Source organism: Megascapheus bottae, chromosome 5 (assembly GCF_031878675.1).
Source record: "Megascapheus bottae isolate mThoBot1 chromosome 5, mThoBot2.hap1, whole genome shotgun sequence".
Lineage (NCBI taxonomy): Eukaryota > Metazoa > Chordata > Mammalia > Rodentia > Geomyidae > Megascapheus > Megascapheus bottae.
The window spans coordinates 7,217,840-7,240,729 of NC_143513.1; the positions used below are offsets into that span (position 1 = coordinate 7,217,840).

Sequence of the window (22,890 nt, forward strand, 5' to 3'; positions counted from 1 at the left end):
TGTTCCTCATAATGCTGAATTGCTGGGTGGTATATTTAATCTCATTAGAAATGGCTAAATTGTTTTTCCAGAGGGGATGAGGCATTGTAACAATTTAGTGGTAATTCTTTGTGGTTTTAACTTACATTTTTCTAAATGTAAATGACTTGGGCATCTTTTCACCTGCCATTTGAATTTCCTGTTCTCTATTTCTCTACCCATGCCCTTTGGTTATTTTCTATTTGAACTCATAATTCGTTAAGTTAAATGGCTTTCAGATATGTTCCTCATCAGAAACTTGTTTCGTCATCCTCCTCGTGCACAGTGTTTTGCCAAGGAAAAGATTATATGATCACATACAGGCTCGTACGCATGGGCACACAAACACATCCACTCAAGTGTGGTATACACAAGGGAGGATTGCTGTGGTGTAACTGCTTTGAACAACCAACTTACAGGGATTGTTTTTCTTTACTATCATTAAATAGTTGTACACGAGAGTTGCCATTTAACAAAGCAGTTTATGATTGTAATAAATCCCGATCAGTGTTACCTTTTTCAACATTCTCACTTAACTCCACCCCTACCTAGACCTTTCCTCAGTCATCTTAATTTTGTAGAATATGCATTGGATTCTTGTTGGAATTCCTCCTCTCTTCTCCTTTCCCCTTAACTCCATCCCACCCCTTTTAAGTAACCCCTAACTTATAATTTAACAAAATGTATACTAGTAAGCTGTTAAAGTTGTAGTGAGATGGACTGAAGAGACTTGATGGGCAAAATTCAATGCCAAAACAGTGTTATGTCTTCAGAGGCAAGAGCCCAAGATGGGCAGTGTGTAGGAAGAGATTCTTTGGTAGAGAGGACTTGGTCTCAGACCCAGTCCGCTGGGCTAACTCTGCCCATAGTTAGAAGCAATAGATGCCACATGTTTATAGCCAGTGTTAAGGGCTTTCCCTCCTGAGTCTGCCTGGGACAATATAGAATACATACAATCTTTACTTGCAAGTAAAACTAGTTATTTGTAGAGGTTACATCATATGCTTAAGATCCCCGAGGTAGGCTGGGGCACAGTGGCTCACGTCTGTAATCCTAGCTACTCAGGAGGCTGAGATCTGAGGATCAAGGTTCAAAGTCAGCCTGGACACAAAAGGACTTGAGGCTCATATCTCCAATTAACCTCTAGAAAACAGGAAGTGGGGCAACGTTCAAGGATAGGGCGGTAGCCTTGAGCTGAAGAGCTCAGGGACAGTGCCCAGGCTGAGTTCAAGGCCCATGACCCACAAAAAAAAAATCCCAGAGGCCATCTGGTACTTGGGGTGCACACTGCGAATCTTAGGTGCTTGGGAGGCAGCATGAGAAAACAAGGATTACCAGGTGAGGTTGGCTCACACAGTCCTGAGACTCTCTCCATGCAAAGGAGACTGAATGCAATACCTCATGCCTGTGATCCCAGCAACAATGGGAAGCCTAAGAGGAGGGAGAGAGCAGTTTAAGTGTCCCTGGGCAGAAAGAGAGGTCCTATCTTAACGACAACCAGCAAAAATAGATTAGGGCTGATGGTGTGTTGCTCAACAGTAGAGCACTAGCCTAGCAATCACAAGGCTCTGAGTTCAAATCCCCAATATCGCCAAAAAGAAAGAAAAAGTCATCCCAGAGGCAGAAACAGGCAGAGTGAGGTGTGAACTCATCTTTCAACTTTCTCCTCCTCCCTGTACTTGACCTATGGACTGGAAATCAGCCATGTCTTCCATTATAGCCCTCTGAATGTAGCTATGTTGCTTCCCCCCAAGCTCCCCACACCGCATCTAGGAAAATGTAAAACTGAAAGCATTCTTGTGGTCCTTGTCCATGCAGAGGAGTCACTGGATGGATGGCCTGGGCCATCCATCTTCAGATAGTACATTGGGCTACCATTAAGATCACGTGGGTCTGCCTTAAAATCCCTGAAAGTATTAGATTCTCATTCGGAAAGATAGAACTATGACCTATTTCATTAAGTCTGTAAATATCAAATCCTTTAAGCCCTTCGCCTTAATCTGAGCCATCTTGCCTAACCTTCTGGATGATGAGGCTTGAGATGGTAGCCTCCCTCCACTAGTCTTCCTCTGTTCCCACCACAGCTGCTCTGCTATGGGACAGCTCTTATTCTAGAACATCAAGCCTTCAGGAAAATTCTGTGAAAGTTTCTTCAACTCTAACATCCTACTTGTGTCCATGTCTTAATCGGGACCTCCCTGCTTCTGAGCCAAACAGACTGGGAAGGACCCAACACTGTGATTTGATAAGGAAATGCAACACCAAGATGCTGTTGATTTGTGATTTATGCCCCCCCCTTGTTTTTATGCTTATAGACACAAATTTGGTGACATCCAGGCACTGGTAGCTCACACTTGTAAGTCTAGGTATTCAGGAGGTTGAAGCCAGCCCAGGCAGAAAAAAAAGTCTGTGACACCTTTACCTCTATAATTAACCAGCAAAAAGCCCAAGTGGAAGTATTGCTCCACACTTCAGTGAAAAAGCCAACCTACCATGTATAAGGCCCTGAGTTCAAGCTCTGAACCAGCACCCCTCTGAAAAGCGTTAGGGAAGGTAAGGAAATTAGCTAGGAATCTGTGCCAAGAGCATAGACCTGTAGTTTCAACGTGATATGAGTCCTGGGTTCTCTCTTGTCACCTAAGTGTTGATTCTGTGTGGGGAACACGGTGTCAGTACTGACATTACAGCGTCTGGGAGGAATTTGATGTCAGAGCTGATGTCATCAGGGAGAACTGCCCAGAAAGAAAGAGTTTGTCAAACTCAAGATCTCTTGAAACATCTTGTTTAAAGTTGGAGACACAGCTAGATGGTAGAACATCTGCCTAGCAACTTCTTGTTGGAAGTGGACAAATCACGAAGACCCCACATGCAGCAGGAGCAGGTGAAGTGGCACAAGGCAGGAATGTGTGAGCTCCTGAGGACGAGAAAGGAGCCCAGAAGGAAGCATCATGGTTCATGATAATAATAGTGAATGTTAATCTCAGCCAACTCACCTTTTATTAAGTTTTTATACCTACATGTATTTAGTTATTCTGGCAGAGTCATGAGGCTTCTGGATCAGAGATTAATTACAATAACAATTGCCCCATTGTTGCCTCACACACAAGACCCCTCTGTTTGTGCTTCAGGAGGGAAATCCCAAAAGTAAGACTCTCAGAGCTCCTGTAGGAGCTCATGACACATCTGGCCCTCCTCCCCTCTGGACACAAAATTATCCTCCCTAGGGAGAGCAAACAAGAAATGCTGGGCTAACAACCATCTCCACAGGAGATATGACTTTCTATTCTTCCAGAAGTCTCTGTCTTTAGGGTGCCCATCAATCATTCTTGATGGGCCTTTGCTCAGACATCTTTAACCCCAGAAACATGAATTCATCAAAGAGATCAGTTTGCTGACCTTTGTGCTTCTTCATCTTCTTCTTCTTTTTTTTTTTTGCTAGTCCTGGGCTTTTGCTTAGGGCCTGGGCACTGTCCTTGGACTTTCTCAAGGCTAGAACTCTACCACTTGAGCCTCAGCACCACTTCTGGCTTTTTTCTATGTATGTGGTACCAAGGAATAGAACCCGGGTCTTCGTGCATGCTAGATAAGCACTCTTCCACTAGGCCAAATTCCCAGCCCTTCCTTTGTGTTTTATAATGTTGTGAGAGTTGGTTAGTTTTAGTTGGTTAGTTTTAGTCATGGAAATGAATGTCTCCACACACCTTACTCCCCCCACCCCCGCCAGTGCACTGTGGCTGGTATATTGAAGACTAGATCTCAAACCAGAACATGTGTCTCCCTTTCCCCAACCAGCCAACATTATTTTCTATAACTCTGTGTGCCCATACATTTTCAATTCGGAAGTGATAGTCACAGAAGAAACCACAACTTACATGTTGCAACTTTGATCTCCTCACACAATAATTATTTTTTTATCTAGTAATATAACGTATTTACTCCCCAGGACTTTTTAGAACACTGTTGTGGAAAAGATGTCAATTGACCACAAGCTGTCACACTCATCTGGATCTGTACATGTGTCTGGTTTTTAGTATCGTCAATAGATTGCACATTCAAAGAAGGGATTGTTTCTGAGTGTCTGAGAAACTCTTCTACATGTCCCAGAATTCAAAAATATTATCTAGTGGAAACATGTGATTCAAAAAGATGGCAGTGAGCCAGCGCGGTGACTCACCCCTATAATCATAGCGACTCAGGAGGCTGAGATCTGAAGATCAAGGTTCAAAGCCAGCCTGGGCACAAAAGTCTGTGAGTCTCATCTCCAATTAACCTCTAGAAAACTGGAAATGATGCTGAAGCTCAAGGGGTAAGGTGGTATCCTTGTGCTGAAGAACTCAGAGACAGAGCCCAGGTCCTGAGTTCAAGCCCCACAACCAAACAAAACAAAACAAAAAACATGGCAAAAAGAGCTAGACACAGATTGACAGATGACTCATTTTTACTGGATACCCTTTCTTCCAAACAAAACAACTTTCATGAAAATATAAATGTTTACACTGTGTTGTAAAATAAAACTATTTTAGAACTTAAGAATAGAGATGGGTACAATTGACTCTGAAGTGAGTCCCTGGAAATTGCATGAACCTTTGTCTGTGTGCCCAGGCCTTCTTCACCAGCCATGCCAAAGCATATTCTCTTACTTTATGTATGGCACTCTTCGGTGTTCCCAAGCTGGAGGTGGGTTCAGAGAAGCAATGGGCACAATGGGAGCTGAGGTGCTCATAAGGGAAGAAAACCAGGTGGGATCAGAGAATGGCTCCTAACTTGGGAAAGATATCTCATGTTGTGCAGAAATAATCTTCATCATAGGTAGTCAGTCACACAGGTAAGAAACAGCATCTTAGTCTGCAGGAACCACATGGGCACCAGGACCACTGAACATGCAAAGGCTAGCCAGAGGTTTTCCAAATTACATGTTATCAGCATTGGTAACAGCTGTCTTTTTTTGAGGGGGAAGGGAGTCATGGGGCTTGAACACGGCCTGAGTGCTGTCCCTGAGCTCTTCTGCTCAAGGCTACCATGCTACGCTTGAGCCAAGCCCCACTTCCCATTTTCTAGAGGTTAATTGGAGGTAAGAGTCTCAGGTCCTTTTGTGCCCAGACTGGTTTTGAACCTTGATCCTCAGATCTCAGCCTCCTGAGTAGCTAGAATTACAGGCATGAGCCATTGTGCCAGGCACAGCTGTTTTTTTTTTTTTTAATATACCACTCAGCCCCACAAATTCTCTTCCCCCTCAATACATTCACTCCATGTATGCTACCTGTGTGCCTGTCCCAGGTTCTCATAAGGTCACTCAATCTCCGTCCTTACCTTTCTTTCCCTCTAGTGTGCTCTTAAGCCAGCAGCCATACCATACATGAGCTTGGTCAATGCCAACCAGAATAGGTCACTTGCCTTTCCAGAGCTTTCCAGTATCAACCACCCCCTTCTTTATATAAACAAGTCTTATTAAATGCCAAAAAGTGAAATAATTCCCTTTAGTCTATCAGATTGTTATGTAATTAAACTAGAACGCAATGGCAAAATGGTACTACAGGAAAAAAAGTAAAACCCAGGGAGACTGAACAACACATTTTGAATAACACATGGATTGCCGAAGAAATGAATGAAGAAATCAGATAGTTCCTGAAATCTAATGAAAATGAAAGCATGACCTACCTGAACCTTTAGAATATGGCAAAGACAGTGCTGAGAGGAAAATTCACAGCTATGAATGCATGCATGAAAAAGAATATAATTTTCAAATAAATGTCTTAATGCTATACCTCAAACTTCTAGAAAAGCAGAAACAAACCAGATCCCAAATTTGATTAGTTTAAAATATTAAAGGTTAGGAGCAAAACTAATGAAATGGAGACTTAAAATTATTCTGATTTTTGGCACCTGGTGTATTGTATATATATTTATTTGTTTATTTGAAGTAGGGAAGGGAAGGGTAAATTCAAGATGATAAGAAAAAGGACAAAGGATGAACCAATGTAACAGTGATATTCACAAGACAACATGTAGGAAATGAACTTTACAGCTTGGGAGGGGGTGAGGAGGGAAAGTGGGAGGAAAAACTTGGGAAGGGGTAGCAATGTTCAAGAAGTAATGTATTCACTACATTATGAATGAAACTATAACTCATCTATACATCACCTGGACAATAAAATAAAACTTTAAAAAATAAAAAAGTCAAATAAAAAGTTGTTTGCTTGAAAAAATACATGAAATGGATAAATTCCTAGCTAATCTGACCAAATATAAAAATGGAAGAGATACAAGTTATTAAGCAAGAGGTAATATTAAAACAAATACCAAATAAATTATAGGACCATGAGGGAAGCCGTTGAAAATCTACGTTCAATTGAGCTAGAAAAACTAGAAGAATTGGATATATTTCTGGACGCAGCTGAGTTGCCAAAATTAAACCAAGAAGAGATCAACAAGCTAAGCATATCTATAACAAGCAATGAGAATAAAGCAATAATGGCACTCAAACAAAGAAAAGCCCAGGACCAGATGGATTCACTGCTGAATTCTAAATGACCTTTAAAGTGGAACTAATTCCAGTGGTCCTCAGACTTGTCCATGAAATAGAAAAGTAAACAGTGCTACCCAACCCATTCTACTACAAGTATTACACTCACTCCAAAAGCAGACCAAGACATAGGAAAGAGAGAGAGAAGAGAGAGAGAGAGAGAGAGAGAGAGAGAGAGAGAGAGAGAGAGAGAGAGAGAGGAGAGACAGACAGAGACAGAGAGACAGAGACAGAGAACCATAAACCAGTTTCATTGGTGAACAATGATGCAAAATTTTTCAATAAAATTCTTGCCAAATAAATTCAACAGCATATTTTTAAAAAATTCATATACCATGCTCACATTAGTTTCTTTCTCAGGTTGCAAGGATGGTTCGACATACATAGGGGTAAATGTAATATATCATATAAAGAGAATCAAGTGAAGAAATCACATGGTCATCTAATGAATGCAGAAAATGTCTTTGACACACTTTGTAATCCATTTATAGCAAAAGCTGTTAGGAACTTAGGAATAGAAGGAATATGCCAAAAACTTAATAGAGGCCTTTTGTAATGTACCTATAGCCAACATCATAGTAAATGGTGGGAAAACTGAAATCATGCTCCCCACAGTCAGGAACAAGTCAATAGTCCACTATCCTGACTCATTCAGTCTAGTAATAGAATTACTAACCAGAGCAATAAGGCAGGTCAAAGAAATAAGAGGGATTCAGACAGAGAAGGAAAAGATCAAATTATCCCTATTTTCATATTATATGATCCTATACTAAAAAGATTGCACAGATATCACCAATAAACTTCCCAATCTCACAAATACCTTCAAACATAGCATTATATAAAATTAACCCTCCAAAATCTATATAGTTTTTCTACATGCAAACAACAAACAAGCAAAGAAAGAAATCAAGAAAATAACTCCACCCACAATAGCCTCAAAAAGCAACTAAAGAGCTGCATACTAACCTAACCAAGGAAGTGAAAAGCCTCTATAATAAAAACTATAATACCTTGAAGAAAACATCAAAAGATGGCTTTTGCATTAGTAAAATCAATCTCATGAAAATGGCCAATGCTACCAAAAGCAACCTACAGATTCAATGCAATACCCAAAAGAGTTCCAATATAATTTCTTACAAAAGCAGAAAAATCAATCCAAAAAATTGAACTGAAAGTATAAAAGACCCTGAGGTGACTCAGTCCCAGAGTACAAATTATACTACAGAGCCATACTACAGAGTTTAGTATTGGCAAAAAAATCAATGAAACAGAATAGAAAACCCAGGAATGAAATCCTAGTGCTATTTTTGGCAAGAGAGCAAATATATACACACACACAAACATATATATATGTATATATATATATATATATATAGTAGAAAAGATAATATGTTTTTTTTTTTTTGCCAGTCCTGGGCTTGAGCTCAAGGCCTGAGCACTGTCCTTGGACTTTCTCAAGGCTAGAGCTCTACCACTAGACCACTAGAGCCTCAGCACCACTTCCGGGTCTTTGTGCATGCTAAGCAAGCACTTTAACCACTAGGCCAAACTCCCGGCCCCAAAAGATGATATGTTTAACAAATAGTAAACAGGAGCCTGAAACTGGGCCCATATCTCAGACCTGTATAAAACTCAACTCTAAAATAACTCAAAGTAAAACCTGAAACCTTAAGTCTACTATAGGAAAATAAAGGGGAAATCTCTGGAAATCATATGCACAACTAATTAGTTTTGGAATATGAAGACTCCAGTTGAAAATAAGAACAAGAATTAAGGGCTGGAGGGCCGGGAGTTTGGCCTAGTGGTAGAGTGCTTGCCTAGCATGCACAAAGACCCGGGTTCGATTCCTCGGTACCACATACATAGAAAAAAGCTGGAAGTGGTACTGAAGCTTAAGTGGTAGAGCTCTAGCCTTGAAAAAACCCAAGGACAGTGCCCAGGCCCTGAGCTCAAGCCTAGGACTGGCAAAAAAAAAAAAAGAACAAGAATTAAGTAATGAGACTGCATCAAATTAAAAAAGAATTGTACACAGCAAAAGAAACAGCTAACAGAATCGAAAGATAACTCAGAATAGGAATAAAATCTTCAAAAGCTCTTTCAGCAGATAAAGAATTAATACCTAGAATATACAAAATGCTAAGAAACAAAACAACAACAACAAAAATACTTGAACGACAAAAACCAAATAATCCAATCCAAGTGAGACATGGACCAGCAAAAAACAAAACAAAACAAATGACAGGAAACTAAAGCTGTGTTGGGAAGGTAGATTTCTGTGAGAGGGAATTGGGGTAACTGGGGGGTGAGTGAAGATGACTATGGTGGAGTAGTTGTTTGCATTTATGGAAACAGAAAAACAGATCATGTTAAAATTGCTTTAAGAAGGGGGAGAGGTGTAAAGGAGAGGGATAGGTTGATGTGGAGCAGAATACACTTGTACATGTGTGGAAATGTCACAACGAGCCCCCCTCCCCCCGAAGACTAATGGATGCTAATTTAAAGAGAAGCATCCCTGTAAAGAATAGCAAGCTGACACGAAGTTTCTGTAAAAGGAAAGAAAGAACTAGGGGACTGTATATAGAACAAGAAAGATGTGCTTCACTCAGGTCCAGGATGTTTCCAAAAACATTTCTTTTTCCTGAGAAGGAGAAAGGAAACACCAGTTATAAAACAGCAGAACTTTCTTCAGTCTAGATGTAGAAAGCTATAAATATTAACTTAAGAAATACAAACAGGAGCTTAGCGGAGAAACATATCACGCTCCTGGGTGGGGTCGTATAGTGCATAAAGACTTTGGTTCTTTTGTTGTTTTAATGTAACAAAACTAACAAGGTTTGTGGAGGTTTTGGGTTCCAAAATGTGGCTGTCTGGGGCTAGATCGTGGTCATGTGGGGTGGGAGTCTTTTGGGCAAGTGCTGATAGGTCTCTATTTTGCATTTTTGTGAATGCCAGCAGCATTTTAGAGAGCAGAAAAACAATAGCAGGCCTAGAATTGATTTCACAGACTGGGTAACCTGTACTATCTAAAGTGATATATCTTATAAACAGAGAATAAATATGCTTACATTCTCGTCTGTACACACACACACACACACACACACACACACACACACACACACAAATATTTAACAATTATGTTCAGGAATAGAAAAGACTGATAGTCCTGAATTAGACAGGAGAGTGAGTATGAGAATTTGAGCATTTATTTTAAAATATTAAATGCTAAAGAAATAGCCATTTGGAAAATTTTGCAGGGGTAACTAAAATAAAATTGTGAGTAAATGAAACAAAATGTACATGTGAGTGAATTTCAAAAAAAAACCTTGATACCTGGGTGTTGGTGGTTCATGCCTGTAATCTTAGTTACTTAAGAAGGTGAAATCTGTGGATCACAGTTTGAAGGAGACTAGGCAGAAAAGTCCATAAGACACTTATCTTTAACCACCAAAATGATGGAAGTGGAGCTGTGGCTCAAGTAGTAGAGCGCCTGGCTTGAGTGAAAATGCTAAGAGTACTCAGTACTGATTTCAAGTCCCAGTACTGGCACACACACATTAAATGGAACAAAAACCCAGACAATTAATGTAAAATGGAAACAAAGAACAAAGGCAACAGAAAGAAGGAAAAAAGAGAGGAAGGGAGGGAAAGAAAGCTCAGAGCATCTCAAATCTCTCAAATCAGTGTTCTAATTGCTCTGTGGAGCTGCTCAGTGGCTCAGGGGAGGTTAGGACCACAGAGCAGCCCGTGTGGGGTGGAGACAGAACACGAATGTTTGGAAGTTGTGTGCCTGGCCTCAAACTTTGCCTCTGTTCCTTACTATTTATTTGTGTGATTTTTGAGCTATATTAAGCGTCTCAGACTTCCTAAAACCCCAAGCAATCTCCATTCCTCAAAAGTAACTGCTGACAGATTTTATAAAAGTTGATACGCAGCTCATCAGAAGGTATGTATGCATGTATGTATGTATGTATGTACAGATGTGTCTATCATCCATCTTTTTTTGTTATTATTTTGTCAATCATGGAGCTTGAACTCAGAGTCTGGGCACTGTCCCTATGCTATTTTTTTCTCTCCTAGGACTTAAACTCAGAACTGTCCTTGGGCTTTCTCAAGGCTAGTACTCTACCACTTGAGCCACAGCAACACTTCTGTTTTTCTTTTTCTTTTTTTTTTTGTTTTCTGTGTATGTAGTACTAAGGCATCAAACCCAGGGCTTTGTGCATGCCAGGTAAGCACTTTACCACTAGGCCATGCTCCTGGCTCTCCCTAAACTTTTTTTGCTCAAGGTTAGTACTCTACCACTTTGAGTCACAGCTCTACTTTTAGTTTTCTGGTGGTTAATTAGAAATACAAGTCTCACTTCCTTTTCTGCCTGGGCTATGAACCTTGATCCTCAGATCTCAGTCTCCTGAGTAGCTAGGATTTCAGGAGTGATCAACTGTCTATATCTATCATATGTGGGGTGTGTGTGTGTGTGTGTGTGTGTGTGTGTCTGTCTGTCTGTCTGTCTGTCTGTCTGTCTGTCTATCTCTTTGTGTGTGTTCCAGTACTGAGGATTGAACTCAGCCTGGGTGCTATTCCTTAACTTTTTATCTCAAAGATGATGTGATACCACTTGAACCAATCTTCACTTCTCCACTTTTCACTATTTTTCTGGTTAAGTGGAGACAAGAGTCTCATGAACTTTCCTGCATGAGATGTCTTCAAACCTCAATCCTCATCTCTTATCCTCCTGAGTAGCTAGAAATGTGAGTGTGAGCCACCACTGTCCAGTCATCTACCTCATCCATCCAATATATATGTCTGTTTATCTGTCTGTCATCTATCTATTTAATTGGATCATGGAGAAAAAAAATCATTGACTAGGATCCATTTGTTACCACACACCTCATAGGAAATTAGATGAGATATAAAACCAGGAGAAGAAACCCTTGTGCTGTTGAGGACAGAGTTAAGCCCTTCTGTTTTTCATAATTCTCCCTAGCATGATGCTTATAATACAAGGAAAATGTTTTGATAGTCTGTTGCTGAAATCTGTTTTGAATGAAAACACCCTGGGGTCACTATTATTCTTAGGCAGCTTTGTTGTGGAGTTACTGGAGTATGGCATGCTATTACCAGCCTCTCCCCACCACACACGGGTTCTGAGTGGAACATGGAGGAGCGGGGGAAAGCTGACTGCACTAGTCTGTACAGCAATAGATCACAGCTTGTGGGGAGCACGGAAGTGGCAGGGAGGGTCCCTCGCTCATGACAATAACTGTGACCCAAACATAGGGTCACATGGGCATTGCCCAACTCTGTACTGAGCACCAGTTTCCTCCTCGCTTTGACCTTTCCACTCCTGTTACTTTCACAAAGTGCATGTGTGTGACTGGTTGGAATAATGTTTATCTTACAAAAGATGTAACCAAAGTCTTCATTCTTTTTTAATCTCCTGCAATTCAGACCATGAATCCTTCTAAGATTTAGTCAGTCTTGGTCATTCATCATATTATCATATTAAATGGGCAGTGATCCTGCCCATTTACAGGGTCCCATGCAAAAGGAATTCTGAGTCCGTTTTGTTCATCAGATATTCAACAGTTATCTCAGTAGTTTGTTACAATTAGTTTTAAGACCATTAAAGGAATTTACAAGGTACTGTTTCAGGCCTTCTGTTGTAACCAGGACTGAGGGAAGGAAGCATCCCTCAAGTGGAGGGGAAAGTATGTATCTAGGGCTTCTGATGTGGATGAGGCAGGCAGAGAGATGGAGGAACATCAGGACCAGATCCATGTTCTGTGTGTGTATGAAATAGTTTCAAACTCAAAGAAATAGTCTCAGCCTAAAGGAAGTAGGAAGTCACCCATACAGAAGGTGAGATGAGACCCAATCAAGTCCCTTTGAAAAAATAAAAAGCAATTGTTTATTGCAAAGACTCCATGTTCTGGAGAAGGGGTGGGCCTTGCACAGACATTTACAGTTCATTAGAGTTGGGTAGTAGAAAGACCTGGACCATGATGGAAAGTGCAAAGATGGCAAGAAGCAGATGAACTCTAGAACCCTTCACAGACATGACAGGTATCTGTTTAGACACAGAGGTGTCAGAGGAAGAAGAAGAATTGAGGTAGATTCTATGTCTGTGATAAGGAATAATTAGTAAGTCTGGACCTTGGAAAAGCAACATGTGTGAGAGTGAAAATTCTGAGACAGGGAGAAGCCCTCTTGGCAGGTACTGTGTTTTGACTCCAGGTGAGCACTCTGAGCTGTCACAGATATCTCAACCCTAGGGTGAATGCAAGTGTGCACAGGTGCACAGGACCCTACTGTGACTATCTGAGGGTCTAAGAGGAAGCTACAAATAGACTAGACCTAAAGCTTCCAGTTAAACAGGCAGGAACCCAGTGCCACGACAGTGCAACAGGCAGAGGAAGAACGTTATGTGGTTCATTTCCAAAATGTTCAGTGCTATCCATCTGGCTGCCAAACACTAGAAGGATGTCATGCATGGATGCTGAATTCTTTCTCTCTGCTCAGGTTGTGTTCTGAATCTGTGTACCCAGAATGCTCTTTGTTTCTTGTACAAACTCATCTTTCAGAACAGCTTCAGATTTCACTGGAGTGTTGGAATGCTGACATATCACACACTGCTTTATTCTGGATGTGGCTACAAAATTGGAATAAAAACGGCAGAATCAAAGCCCCATATAGATTAAGAGGACCATGATAGACATTGTTCATGTCTTTGCTATGTCCGTTATTTCTCTATTCAAATCCTTTATGCTAATTTTGTCCTGGTGGGTAAAGGGCTGAGGGTATGGTCTGTGGATTCAAGTTGGTTGACTTGGGGTGATGGTGACTTTTCAGGAGCATTTACTGCAAGAGAAAGATGTCTCTTGGGTTTTATATCTGTGTAAGGGAGCAATTTAGTTGTAAATATGAGGGTGTTTGTGGTGATAGGTATCATTATGGGGCATATCTAAGGACACTTTTGTGTAGTTTTCTCAGAGGAATTTCTAAAGCTGTGTTCATTGGAAAAGGAAAAATAATATTTAGTGTATGATTCTTTGTTTTGAAGTTTAAATGTTGAAAACCCAAATCAAACAATGACATGGAATAATGAGAATGAGCATGATCCTTGTGTGATGTTTCTTTTCCCATATCTATTAGCCAAGCCCAGGATATTGGTGGTGGGGTCATATGGGGAAGGGGGAGGGGGAAGGACCATGGTCTCTGTGCGGGAATGTGGCTGGTTTTCTTTGCGTGGGATACACACTGAGTTAACCTCGTTGGACTCTCCCCCAGGAATTGATGTGCGTACACGTGGTGGGTCATTATGCTGCTGCACCTGTGTAGTGTGAAGGTCAGTGTGCTTTTCTGATTATAAGAAACCATCCATGTCACTCCATGCAACCCCTCCCCCACTCATCATGGAATGTGCCTGTCCAGCCACAGTCAAGTGTGACCCTGACATCCGAGGCCATCATCCACTCTCCCCCTTCCACTCCTGCACCCCCAAGTGCATAATGAGATGATGTTCTTTTGCATGTCCTACCTGTGTGTTGAGAATGTACCACTGTCATAAGTGAATTTGTATTTGGAAATAAATGCTCTCTACCCATAGATCCACTGGACTGTGGGTCACTGTTGTGCACCTCCGATGTCAAATGGAAACTCTCGCCTCTTGAGACAAAGACCAGTTTCTCCGCCCCCCGCAACTGTGTCAGGGCTTCCAAGGTGCTGCAGAAAAGTGGGCCTCATTATCAGATGTATGGGTGGCTTTCCTGGAAAGATAGTCTTTACCAGATCCTTTCAAATTTCCTGCCAAGTCCCCTCCTTCCTGTGTCTCAGGGTTATGTGGTGACAAGGTTCTTGTGTTTACAAGATTCCCCACTGCCATTTACCAGGCACTATGCATCAAGCTGATGCTGTAAGCTGTCCCTGCAAGCTCATCTCCTGAGAGGTAGGTACCACGTGGTTCCCATTTCAAGTGGGAAGGGCCAGGACCACTAAGGCTGAAGTCACTATTCCCAGCTGGTTGAGTGAGGAGCAGAGATTCATTACACGGTGATCACTTTGTCTAAACTGGAAACTATGACCCCAGGACCCTTAGACAGCTCTGGTAAATTCCATCACCCTGTCCTTAGCCGACACCTTTGTTTAAAAAGCTCAGTACAAGGACCTAGAATGTGGTCTAATGTTAGAGTGCTCACCTGGCATACACGAAGCCCTGGGTTTGATTTCTCGGTACCACATACACAGAAAAAGCCAGAAGTGGTGCAGTGATTTGGGCTCTGATTTCAAGCCTCAGAAATGGCAAAAAAAACCCCAAAAACTCAATACAAGCTCCTGTTTACACTGTGCCTTGGAAATTTGCCGAGCATACACATGTGTGTATTTAGCTAACCCTTGAAATAACCTGCATGAAGGAGAAAGGAGACCAGAGGTGCTCAGTCCTCACCTTAGCACTAGGCAGGAGGGTGAGGCCACATTCACATAAGCAACTTTTCCTCTTCCAAAAGACCCTGACACCAGCACATGCCGAGGGCAGGATGACTCAGGCACAATTACTTCTAATGTACTTAGCCAAGGAGGATGCTACATCTTGGGCTCAGGAAGCAGTTAATGAGGAACTAATCCTGTGCTGATCAATAGAGTAACTTTGAAGTTCCCCTTTTCTTACTGGGACACCATGATGTATGGAAATGCAACAGAGGCTTCGTGTTCAGCTCACTCAGGTCCTCCCCAGTCATTCCCATTCCGGAGAAGTTCACCTTTTGCTAACAGAACGTTTCCTCCAATACCCAGGATGTACATTCCACCAGAACTTATGTGTTTTCTTGTTGATTGTAAATACATATATATATATATATTTGTAAACATATATTTGTGGGGGAGGGGGGTCATGAGGCTTGAACTGGGCGTTGTTCCTGAGCTTTTCAGCTCAAGGCTACCGCCCTACCCTTAAACCAAGCCCCACTTCCCATTTTCTCAGTTAATTAGAGACAAGAGTCTCAGGTTCTTTTGTGCCCGGCTGGCTTTGAACCTGGATCCTCAGATCCCAGCCTCCTGAGTAGCTAGGATTACAGGCGTGAGCCACCATGCCCAGTTTGTAAGGATATACTGAGAAATCATTTAAAAATAACCAAGTTGTATCCATTTTCTTCTTTATAGAAATCCTGTCCTCATAAGCTTAGGGTTCTTGAGTCCTAGAAAAATCTTAGTTCCTGTGCATATTTACATACAAGTCTCAACTTGAAATAAAAACCTTTGAATCTACACACAAAGCTAAACATGCCCACAAGTCATCCCTGGTGATAGTACTTGGTGTTCAGAAACAGGATGGTGGAGTCATTTCCCTCTACATTTATGCAAATGAGCTCTCAGTAGCATGAGAGAAAAGATTCACCTTAGAAAAGGGTTTAATTGTTATTATTATTTTTAATGGTGGTGCTAAGACTTGTGCCTAAGGCCTTTTACACACCAAACACCTTTGAACTACATTCTCAGCCCAGAGAAGATGGATCTCAAGTAATGTTACCAAACTAAGCACTGAGGAGGACTAAGTTTGTGAAATGTGAACACAGCCATCAACCCCCTGCAAACTGAAGAGGACAGAATTCACTGTCTTATTTCCAAGTTCAGGGAAAGTCAATGTCAAACTCTTTGCCCCAAACCCTACCTGCTAAGGGAAAGGAAGAGATTCATCATGTTCTGAAATTAGTCTGCAACATTACTAGTTAGACTTACAAAAAAATGAGCTAGGGTTATTCAATTGGCCATATAACATATGCATACTGAGATGGTCTTCAGTAGACCAGAAGTCCATCTCTGAAAGAGGCCTAACCAAGAGAGAGTTTATACTCCAACTATTCATTCTCAACCAGGGCTGCCCCCTCAAACAATTTGGCTGAAATCTTAGAATCTGAGTATTTACCTATCAAAAAATATCTATGAGATGATTCCTTTCTGAACCCTGGTTGAGAATCATGGGCTAACGTGGATAGCAATTAAAGCCTCCAATGTGGCTGTGAATAAGAGAATGGAAAAGGAACCTTTTTCAGGGCAGGGTTAGGGGGTAGAATTAGTCATGGGGCTTAAATTCTGGACCTGGGTGTTGTCCCTGTGCTCTTCAGTTCAAGGCTAGAACTCTACCACTTTGAGCCACTCTGGTTTTCTGGTGGTTAATTGGAAATAAGAATCTCAAAGACTTTTGAGCCCACGCTGGCTTTGAACCATGATCCTCAGATCTCAGCTTCCTGACTAGCTAGGATTACAGGCTTGAGCCACTGGCACCAGGTATAAAAAAGGAATCTCTGTTTAAAGACGGCCTTTGGAAGCCTGTCCCAGGTCCTCTCCAGAATGACAAGCATCAGAGCTTACACATTGCAGTAAATACTACGGCTACATTACATCCTCTAGGATGGCCATGCTGGCTTTGCAGGAGGGCAGGGCCAGACAGGAGGCTATCTAGTCAGAGATCAGTGTTGGGCAGGAAAACTTGTGCCTCTATACCCCCAGACACCCCAGTAAGTGCAAGCAGCACTGCAAGCTGAGGTGAAGCTGGAGGAGTTGGCAGCTAGGAACTGAGGGCTGACAGCCTTCTAGCAGCTTGGCAGGGAATCCTTTAGAAAGGGGATTTCCATTTCTGGAGACACATTGTTGGGCTTTTGAGAACTGACTTCAAGCTGACTGGAGTAGGGCTACAATGTGCTTGTATGTAAGGTAGGTCACATCACCTAAAGCACTGCTTTACCTAGGAAAAGATGGATCAGGAATGGAAGTATGGGGGAGAAACAAATGGTGCTACAGGTTGGAGGTTTAGTTAAAAAAAAAAAGCAATTAAAATCTGAGGGGTTGCAGACACTTCTCATGCAGAAGGTGCAACTCAGAGAGATAATGTGTCATCTACAATCACCCAGAGGTAGGTGGCAGGGCTCAAGTATGGATTCCTGGATTCCATCCCATCTCATTTGCTCATGGCTATATGTCCGTCCTGACATAGACCATTTCTTGCCAGTCCATTCTCCTGACCTCAGATCTCACAATGAAGAAGACCCATGGCACAGTAACTTCTGTTTTCCTGCACACCAAAGATAATCTCAAAGCTTTGTATGCCTTTCTCCACCCCACCTTGCCCCAGTCTTCCAGCAGAGGTAGTGGTTCTCAAGTGTCTGGAGCCCTAAACAGCCACTGTATCTATCTTAGATTGGAATGGTGACTGTATCGTCCAAGCCTAAATTGATCGAGTCATCAGCAACCCTGAATCCAATCCTACAGTTTCTCATCTCTGACATCAATAGAAAATTAGCGCATCATTCATTCTTTACACGTATTGATTTAAGAGCTCAACTGCAATGCCAATTTCTCCTCTTCCTCCTCTGGCAACCTGCCCATTTCCTCTACCTCCTGCTCTTCATCCTTTTCCTCTCCTTCCTCCTCCACTTGTTTTCTCCCCCCTCTACTTCCTTTCTGGTTTCAGGTTCTTAGGCTTCTCAGTTATTATAATAACTTCTGAAGGGACAGTTGGCACAAGTCGCTGCAGGTGAAACCACAGCTCTAGAACCTACCGAGTCAGGGACTGAGATTCCCCTCTAGCTCTCTTTCTGCCTCTGCTGGCAACTCTGCCTCTGGGACTGGCCTTCGCTAGTGTTCCAGCTCTGCTGTAGAGATCTGAGTCATGCCCTTGGCAGGGTCAAACACCACCATCAGAAAAAACAAGGAATTTGAGCGACTCTCCTGCCGGAGCCCACTGTCTTCTGCCAGATCGGTGATGGTGGGTGCAGCCCTCTGCCACCCCTCCCCTACCCTGGAGCTGGGGTGATCTGGGGAGCCTGAGCTGCTGCTTGCTTTTGGAGCTGACTCTTTCCTATCAGGAAGCAGCAATCTCAGCACCAAAATATAATTGTCCTGCTGACTTGCTCACAGCCTGTCCCAGTGACTGTTCTGGAGCGTCATCCTGACGCAGCACCCCTGGGAGACCATACGAGGCAAGATGCCTACCTCCCTCGGAACCACGCCCAGCGGAACAGGAGCCTCCAGTGCAAATGGAGGCCATGCCACTGAACAGCTTCTGAGCCTGCTCTTTAAGAAGGTGCTTTTGTTTGAATACATAATCTGTCCTGTTCAAAGTAAGTGCTTTTTATAAAGGGCCTGGACTGTCACTGTCATATATATATATATATATATATATATATATACATATATGGATATGTATTTCTGTCTAGAAACAGAAAGGTAGATAAGCCTGTATCCCCACCTCCCATGGGGAGAGGGGCTATCCCTACAAAACCAGGTCCTCTGCCAACTCTCATTAAAACAGTCCAGGGGAATGGTTTCAAATATTATTTTCTTTGGCTGCCGGTGACATCTTTTAGACTTTTGTGTGGAATTTAAGGTCTTGGTTTAAACTAGGGCATGCACAAGATAGTGCTATTTTCTTCAGACTGTGTGGCAGAAAATGTGTGTATATCTCAGGTGTTCTGGGCTTTGTTTGAAGTAGTGTTTAGTGAGTGATGTTGTTTAAGCAAAGGCATTTTAGCTTCATATGCAGCTACCAATGATTCTCTTCTTGGACTGCTGGGTTTACAGTTTGGAAATTTCTTTTTCAACAAGAACTAAGAGCTCCTTAGCACACCCCTCCCCACTTCTCATGCCCAGGATTCTTAGAGAACACAGCTAATGTGCAGAGTCTCCGCATGGCACTGTCTGTCAGCAAATACTATCCTGAGTCTGTCTGCTCAGCTATGTTTCCTTAATGCAGATCCTTGCTTTACACAATTTCAAATAGCTAGTCAGTGTTTTCTCACAGCTGAATATATTCCATGCATGGCTGGATGCTTATTTGTTTTTCTTTTCCCTCTTGTGTTTTTGTCTTAAAAATATCCAGAAGTACAAAATAAAATTAATTAGGGAGGGCTGTATTCTTATATTTTTCAGATACAGACTATCCTGGGTTATTCTAGCCTGAAGCGGTAACATGAACTACTAGGAATTAGGTGTTAGACCCTGGAACCTGGGCCCTGGAACATGGCTCAATTGGGATTGTATTTTTCACATGGAGGCATGAGCTAATTATTCACCATTCATTCAGCAACGACTTATGGAATGTTTACTAGTTGAGATGTTGCACCCAGCTCTGTAGAAACAAGCCTCTGGTCTTAAGCAGACTTCACTCCAGTTGAGGGGAAGTAGTGTCAAAAAAACACAAAATAGGATAAAACATGAAGTCAGGAACTGGGAAGTACTAAGAAGAACAGAATAAAACCCTGCGTTTGCACACTCTGCCTGTATCCCTACCTCCCATGTTGCGGGGTGCGGGGGGGAATCCCTACAAAACCATATCCTCTGCCAACTCTCACAAAAACATAGTCCAGGGGAATGGTTTCAGATACTATTTTGTTTGGCTACCAGTGACATCTTTTAGATTTGATTTTGTTTATGACTTACATTTTTTTTTAAAAAATGAAACTAGACAATCTGATATAAACAGGCTCATGGCATCCCTCAGGAAAAAAAGATGGAACTATCTGAGAACTCTAGGCCCACAGTGTTGCTTGTCACACTGGGCAACGCTGAGTCCCATAGAACCGAGGGATGGGGACGGACCTCCAGGCTCTCCCAGTTTCCACTGCACCCTCCACCATGCTGGTCTCATGACGACTGCTGCTATGGGTTTTAGTGTCATCTCTAGCAGCATTCATTTCCTCTCCAAGGATGTAGTAGTGTCACCCATGTGGATTCACTTTCTTATTCTAGGGACCCTGTGGAGAACTTCCTCTCTCAGTCAATTTATGGAGGTTTGGCTCTCCTGGAGGGTTAAAAGGAGCTATTAGGGTGACAAATGATCACAGTCACATGCTAAGTTATAGAAGCTATCTGCATGAGAAATGAGCCTGACCCTTGGAGTCTTGTGTGGTTGTTGTGTGGGCCAGTGCACACAGTGTGAAATCACAAAATCTAGTTTATCCTTACACATCAAGGTCAAACAGATATACATAGAAAAGATACTCTTGTTCATAACATGTCTGTCTGATTAAAATGTAACTCCATTCTCGGGTTATTCCATCTTGTCTCCATTCTACAATTCCACCCACAAAACCTTCTGACTCTCCCTTTCCTAAACAAAGTTAGCCCCTAAGGTCATGTTATATTGTTCCTGTGTACTTCATTTCTGGGTGAACTTCCAAGGTCTAAGAAACAGAGGTACAAGGTTATTTCACCTATAGCCAGTGCTCAGTGGGGTACATTCTGTGTGGTCCTCAGCTCACATCACAAGAATACCAATGCCCACCACTGTCCTCTCCTATTTCATCTGGTATATTCAATGTTGGCCTAGAATCTACTTAACACACAGAATATTTCCAAAGGCATATCAAGGTCATGACCTTGATTGATTAGAAAGCTCACAGGCCTTCTGAGTTCTTACATTAACTTCCTTTCCTTATTATTCCATAACAGATTATTCCCAACAGATATGCAATTTTTTGCTGTGCAGTGCCTGCTCTTTGTTTCATCTTTCTTCATTGCAAAGGTGTACCTGTATGGCTTCTATCATTTTCTGCCCCCATCAGTGTCTCTGTTATTGAGAGACTGACCCTCACACCCCAGGCTCGTTGGTACCTGCCCGAGGGTGAGTTGTTCTGTGGTTGTCCTTGTATATTGGCTTACCCTCATGGCTTGGCAGAGTTACCATCATATGGGGGATTGGAAATGTATATTCCCCAGCTGATCCGAGAAATACCAAATTGTTGATCTATATTAAATCATCTTTCTATATTTTAATAAAACTTATGGGAAATTCACATGGCCATAAAATTTGGAAAGGTACTACCTTATACCGCTGATGGTCCAATGTGGCCACTGGATTTCCCAGCTGCCTGTGGACCCATCCTCTTGGCTTAGCTCTCATAGCTTCTCCTGAAAAGTCTTCCTTCCCTGATGTGAGATGTTCTGTGATGACTGGTTCTGAGTTCCCAGACTCAACCCCACCACCACTTGGTTTGTAATCTTAGCCTTCAGTAGTTAGATCATTTCGCTCTAGGTAAATGCTTCTATGATATTAGCCACAGCCAGAGTATGAATGGTCCTTGGAAGGGAATTCATTCATCATAAATACCTAACTGGTCACCAGCGGGGAAGTAATCTCCTGCTATAGTTTAACTGGACACAGAATGTGGAAAACCCAACTAAAGTCCATGAGAACAGTTGTTAAATGAAACAGACTGTAAATCATCAGCCAGACAAGACAAGAGTGGTTAAGAGGCACCCTGGGGAAAGGACTCAGCTGAGTAAGTCACAGACCCACAACCCAGTTAGCTCATCTACAGAGCTCAGAAAGACTGGGTGCTGGGATTTGTCTACAGATACCCTACGTTAGCAGCTTTCTAGAAAGACACAGGTATCTTCATTTGACATAAATCCATCAGTCACAGGGCCGGGAGTATGGCCAAGTGATAGAGTGCTTGCCTAGCATTCACGAAACCCTAGGTTCGATTCCTCAGCACCACATACACAGGAAAAAAAGCCAGAAGTGGTGCTGTGGTTCAAGTGGTAGGGCACTAATCTTGAGGAAGCCCAAGGACAGTGCCCAGGCCCTGAGTTCAAACCCCAGAACTGGAAAAAATCCATCAGTCATGTTGATGGGCTGCCAAGTTTGGAAATCATTGATGACTTCATGAAATCTGTCAGTATCTCTTCTTTGAATGAGGGTGGTAACACTGTAGCCTCATGAAGCATTTAATGAAATAGTAGCGGTATGGAAAAGACAGAGGGCCACACACTTGACGTAGTGTCATTGTTCAACCATTGGTGATAGTAGTGATGAATATGAGGATGATGATGGTATAAAGATGGTGATGATGATGATTATGAAGATGACTTTGAAGAAGATGATAGTGATTATAAAGATGATGAAGATGATGGTGAAGATGATGATGGTGGTGGTTGTGGTGAAGATGAGGATGCTGATATAGGTTACAGGATCCATTACCCAAAAACTAGACTGGCTCAAATCTTCCCATTTTTTTCTGAAATAAGAGCTTGTCATATTTGCAAGCACATATTTACAAACACAAATTATCAGGACATATCCAATTGTTTAATTGTGGCTGCCAGTAGCTCTGAAGCAGGCAGGACACTATTAGTTTAGTAATTCTGTCTTACATTTTTTTCATGCTTTTAGTTTTCTAAGTGCTTTGACCTATGGTGTCTCACTTGACATCCATTCCCCTCTCAAGAATTGTGCAAAGCTACTCATGACTTTAGCCTTGCATCAGTCTATTCAAGGACACAACCTTGGAGAAGTGGGGTGCTTGATTAACATTGCCCCCTAAAAACCGAGAGTGGAGGTCACATCTTTGAAGTCT

General features: G+C 42.1%; 1 protein-coding gene across 1 annotated transcript in view; it reads left to right on the plus strand.

Annotated features, from left to right (window-relative positions):
• Positions 1–22,890, plus strand: part of Hecw1 (HECT, C2 and WW domain containing E3 ubiquitin protein ligase 1) — a 277,245-nt gene that overhangs the window by 67,848 nt on the left and 186,507 nt on the right. Inside the window, exon 2 of the mRNA XM_090332620.1 lies at positions 13,829–13,886. Coding sequence (XP_090188746.1) covers positions 13,860–13,886 — 27 coding nt within the window. The 5' untranslated portion in view covers positions 13,829–13,859. The remainder of the gene's footprint in view (positions 1–13,828; positions 13,887–22,890) is intronic.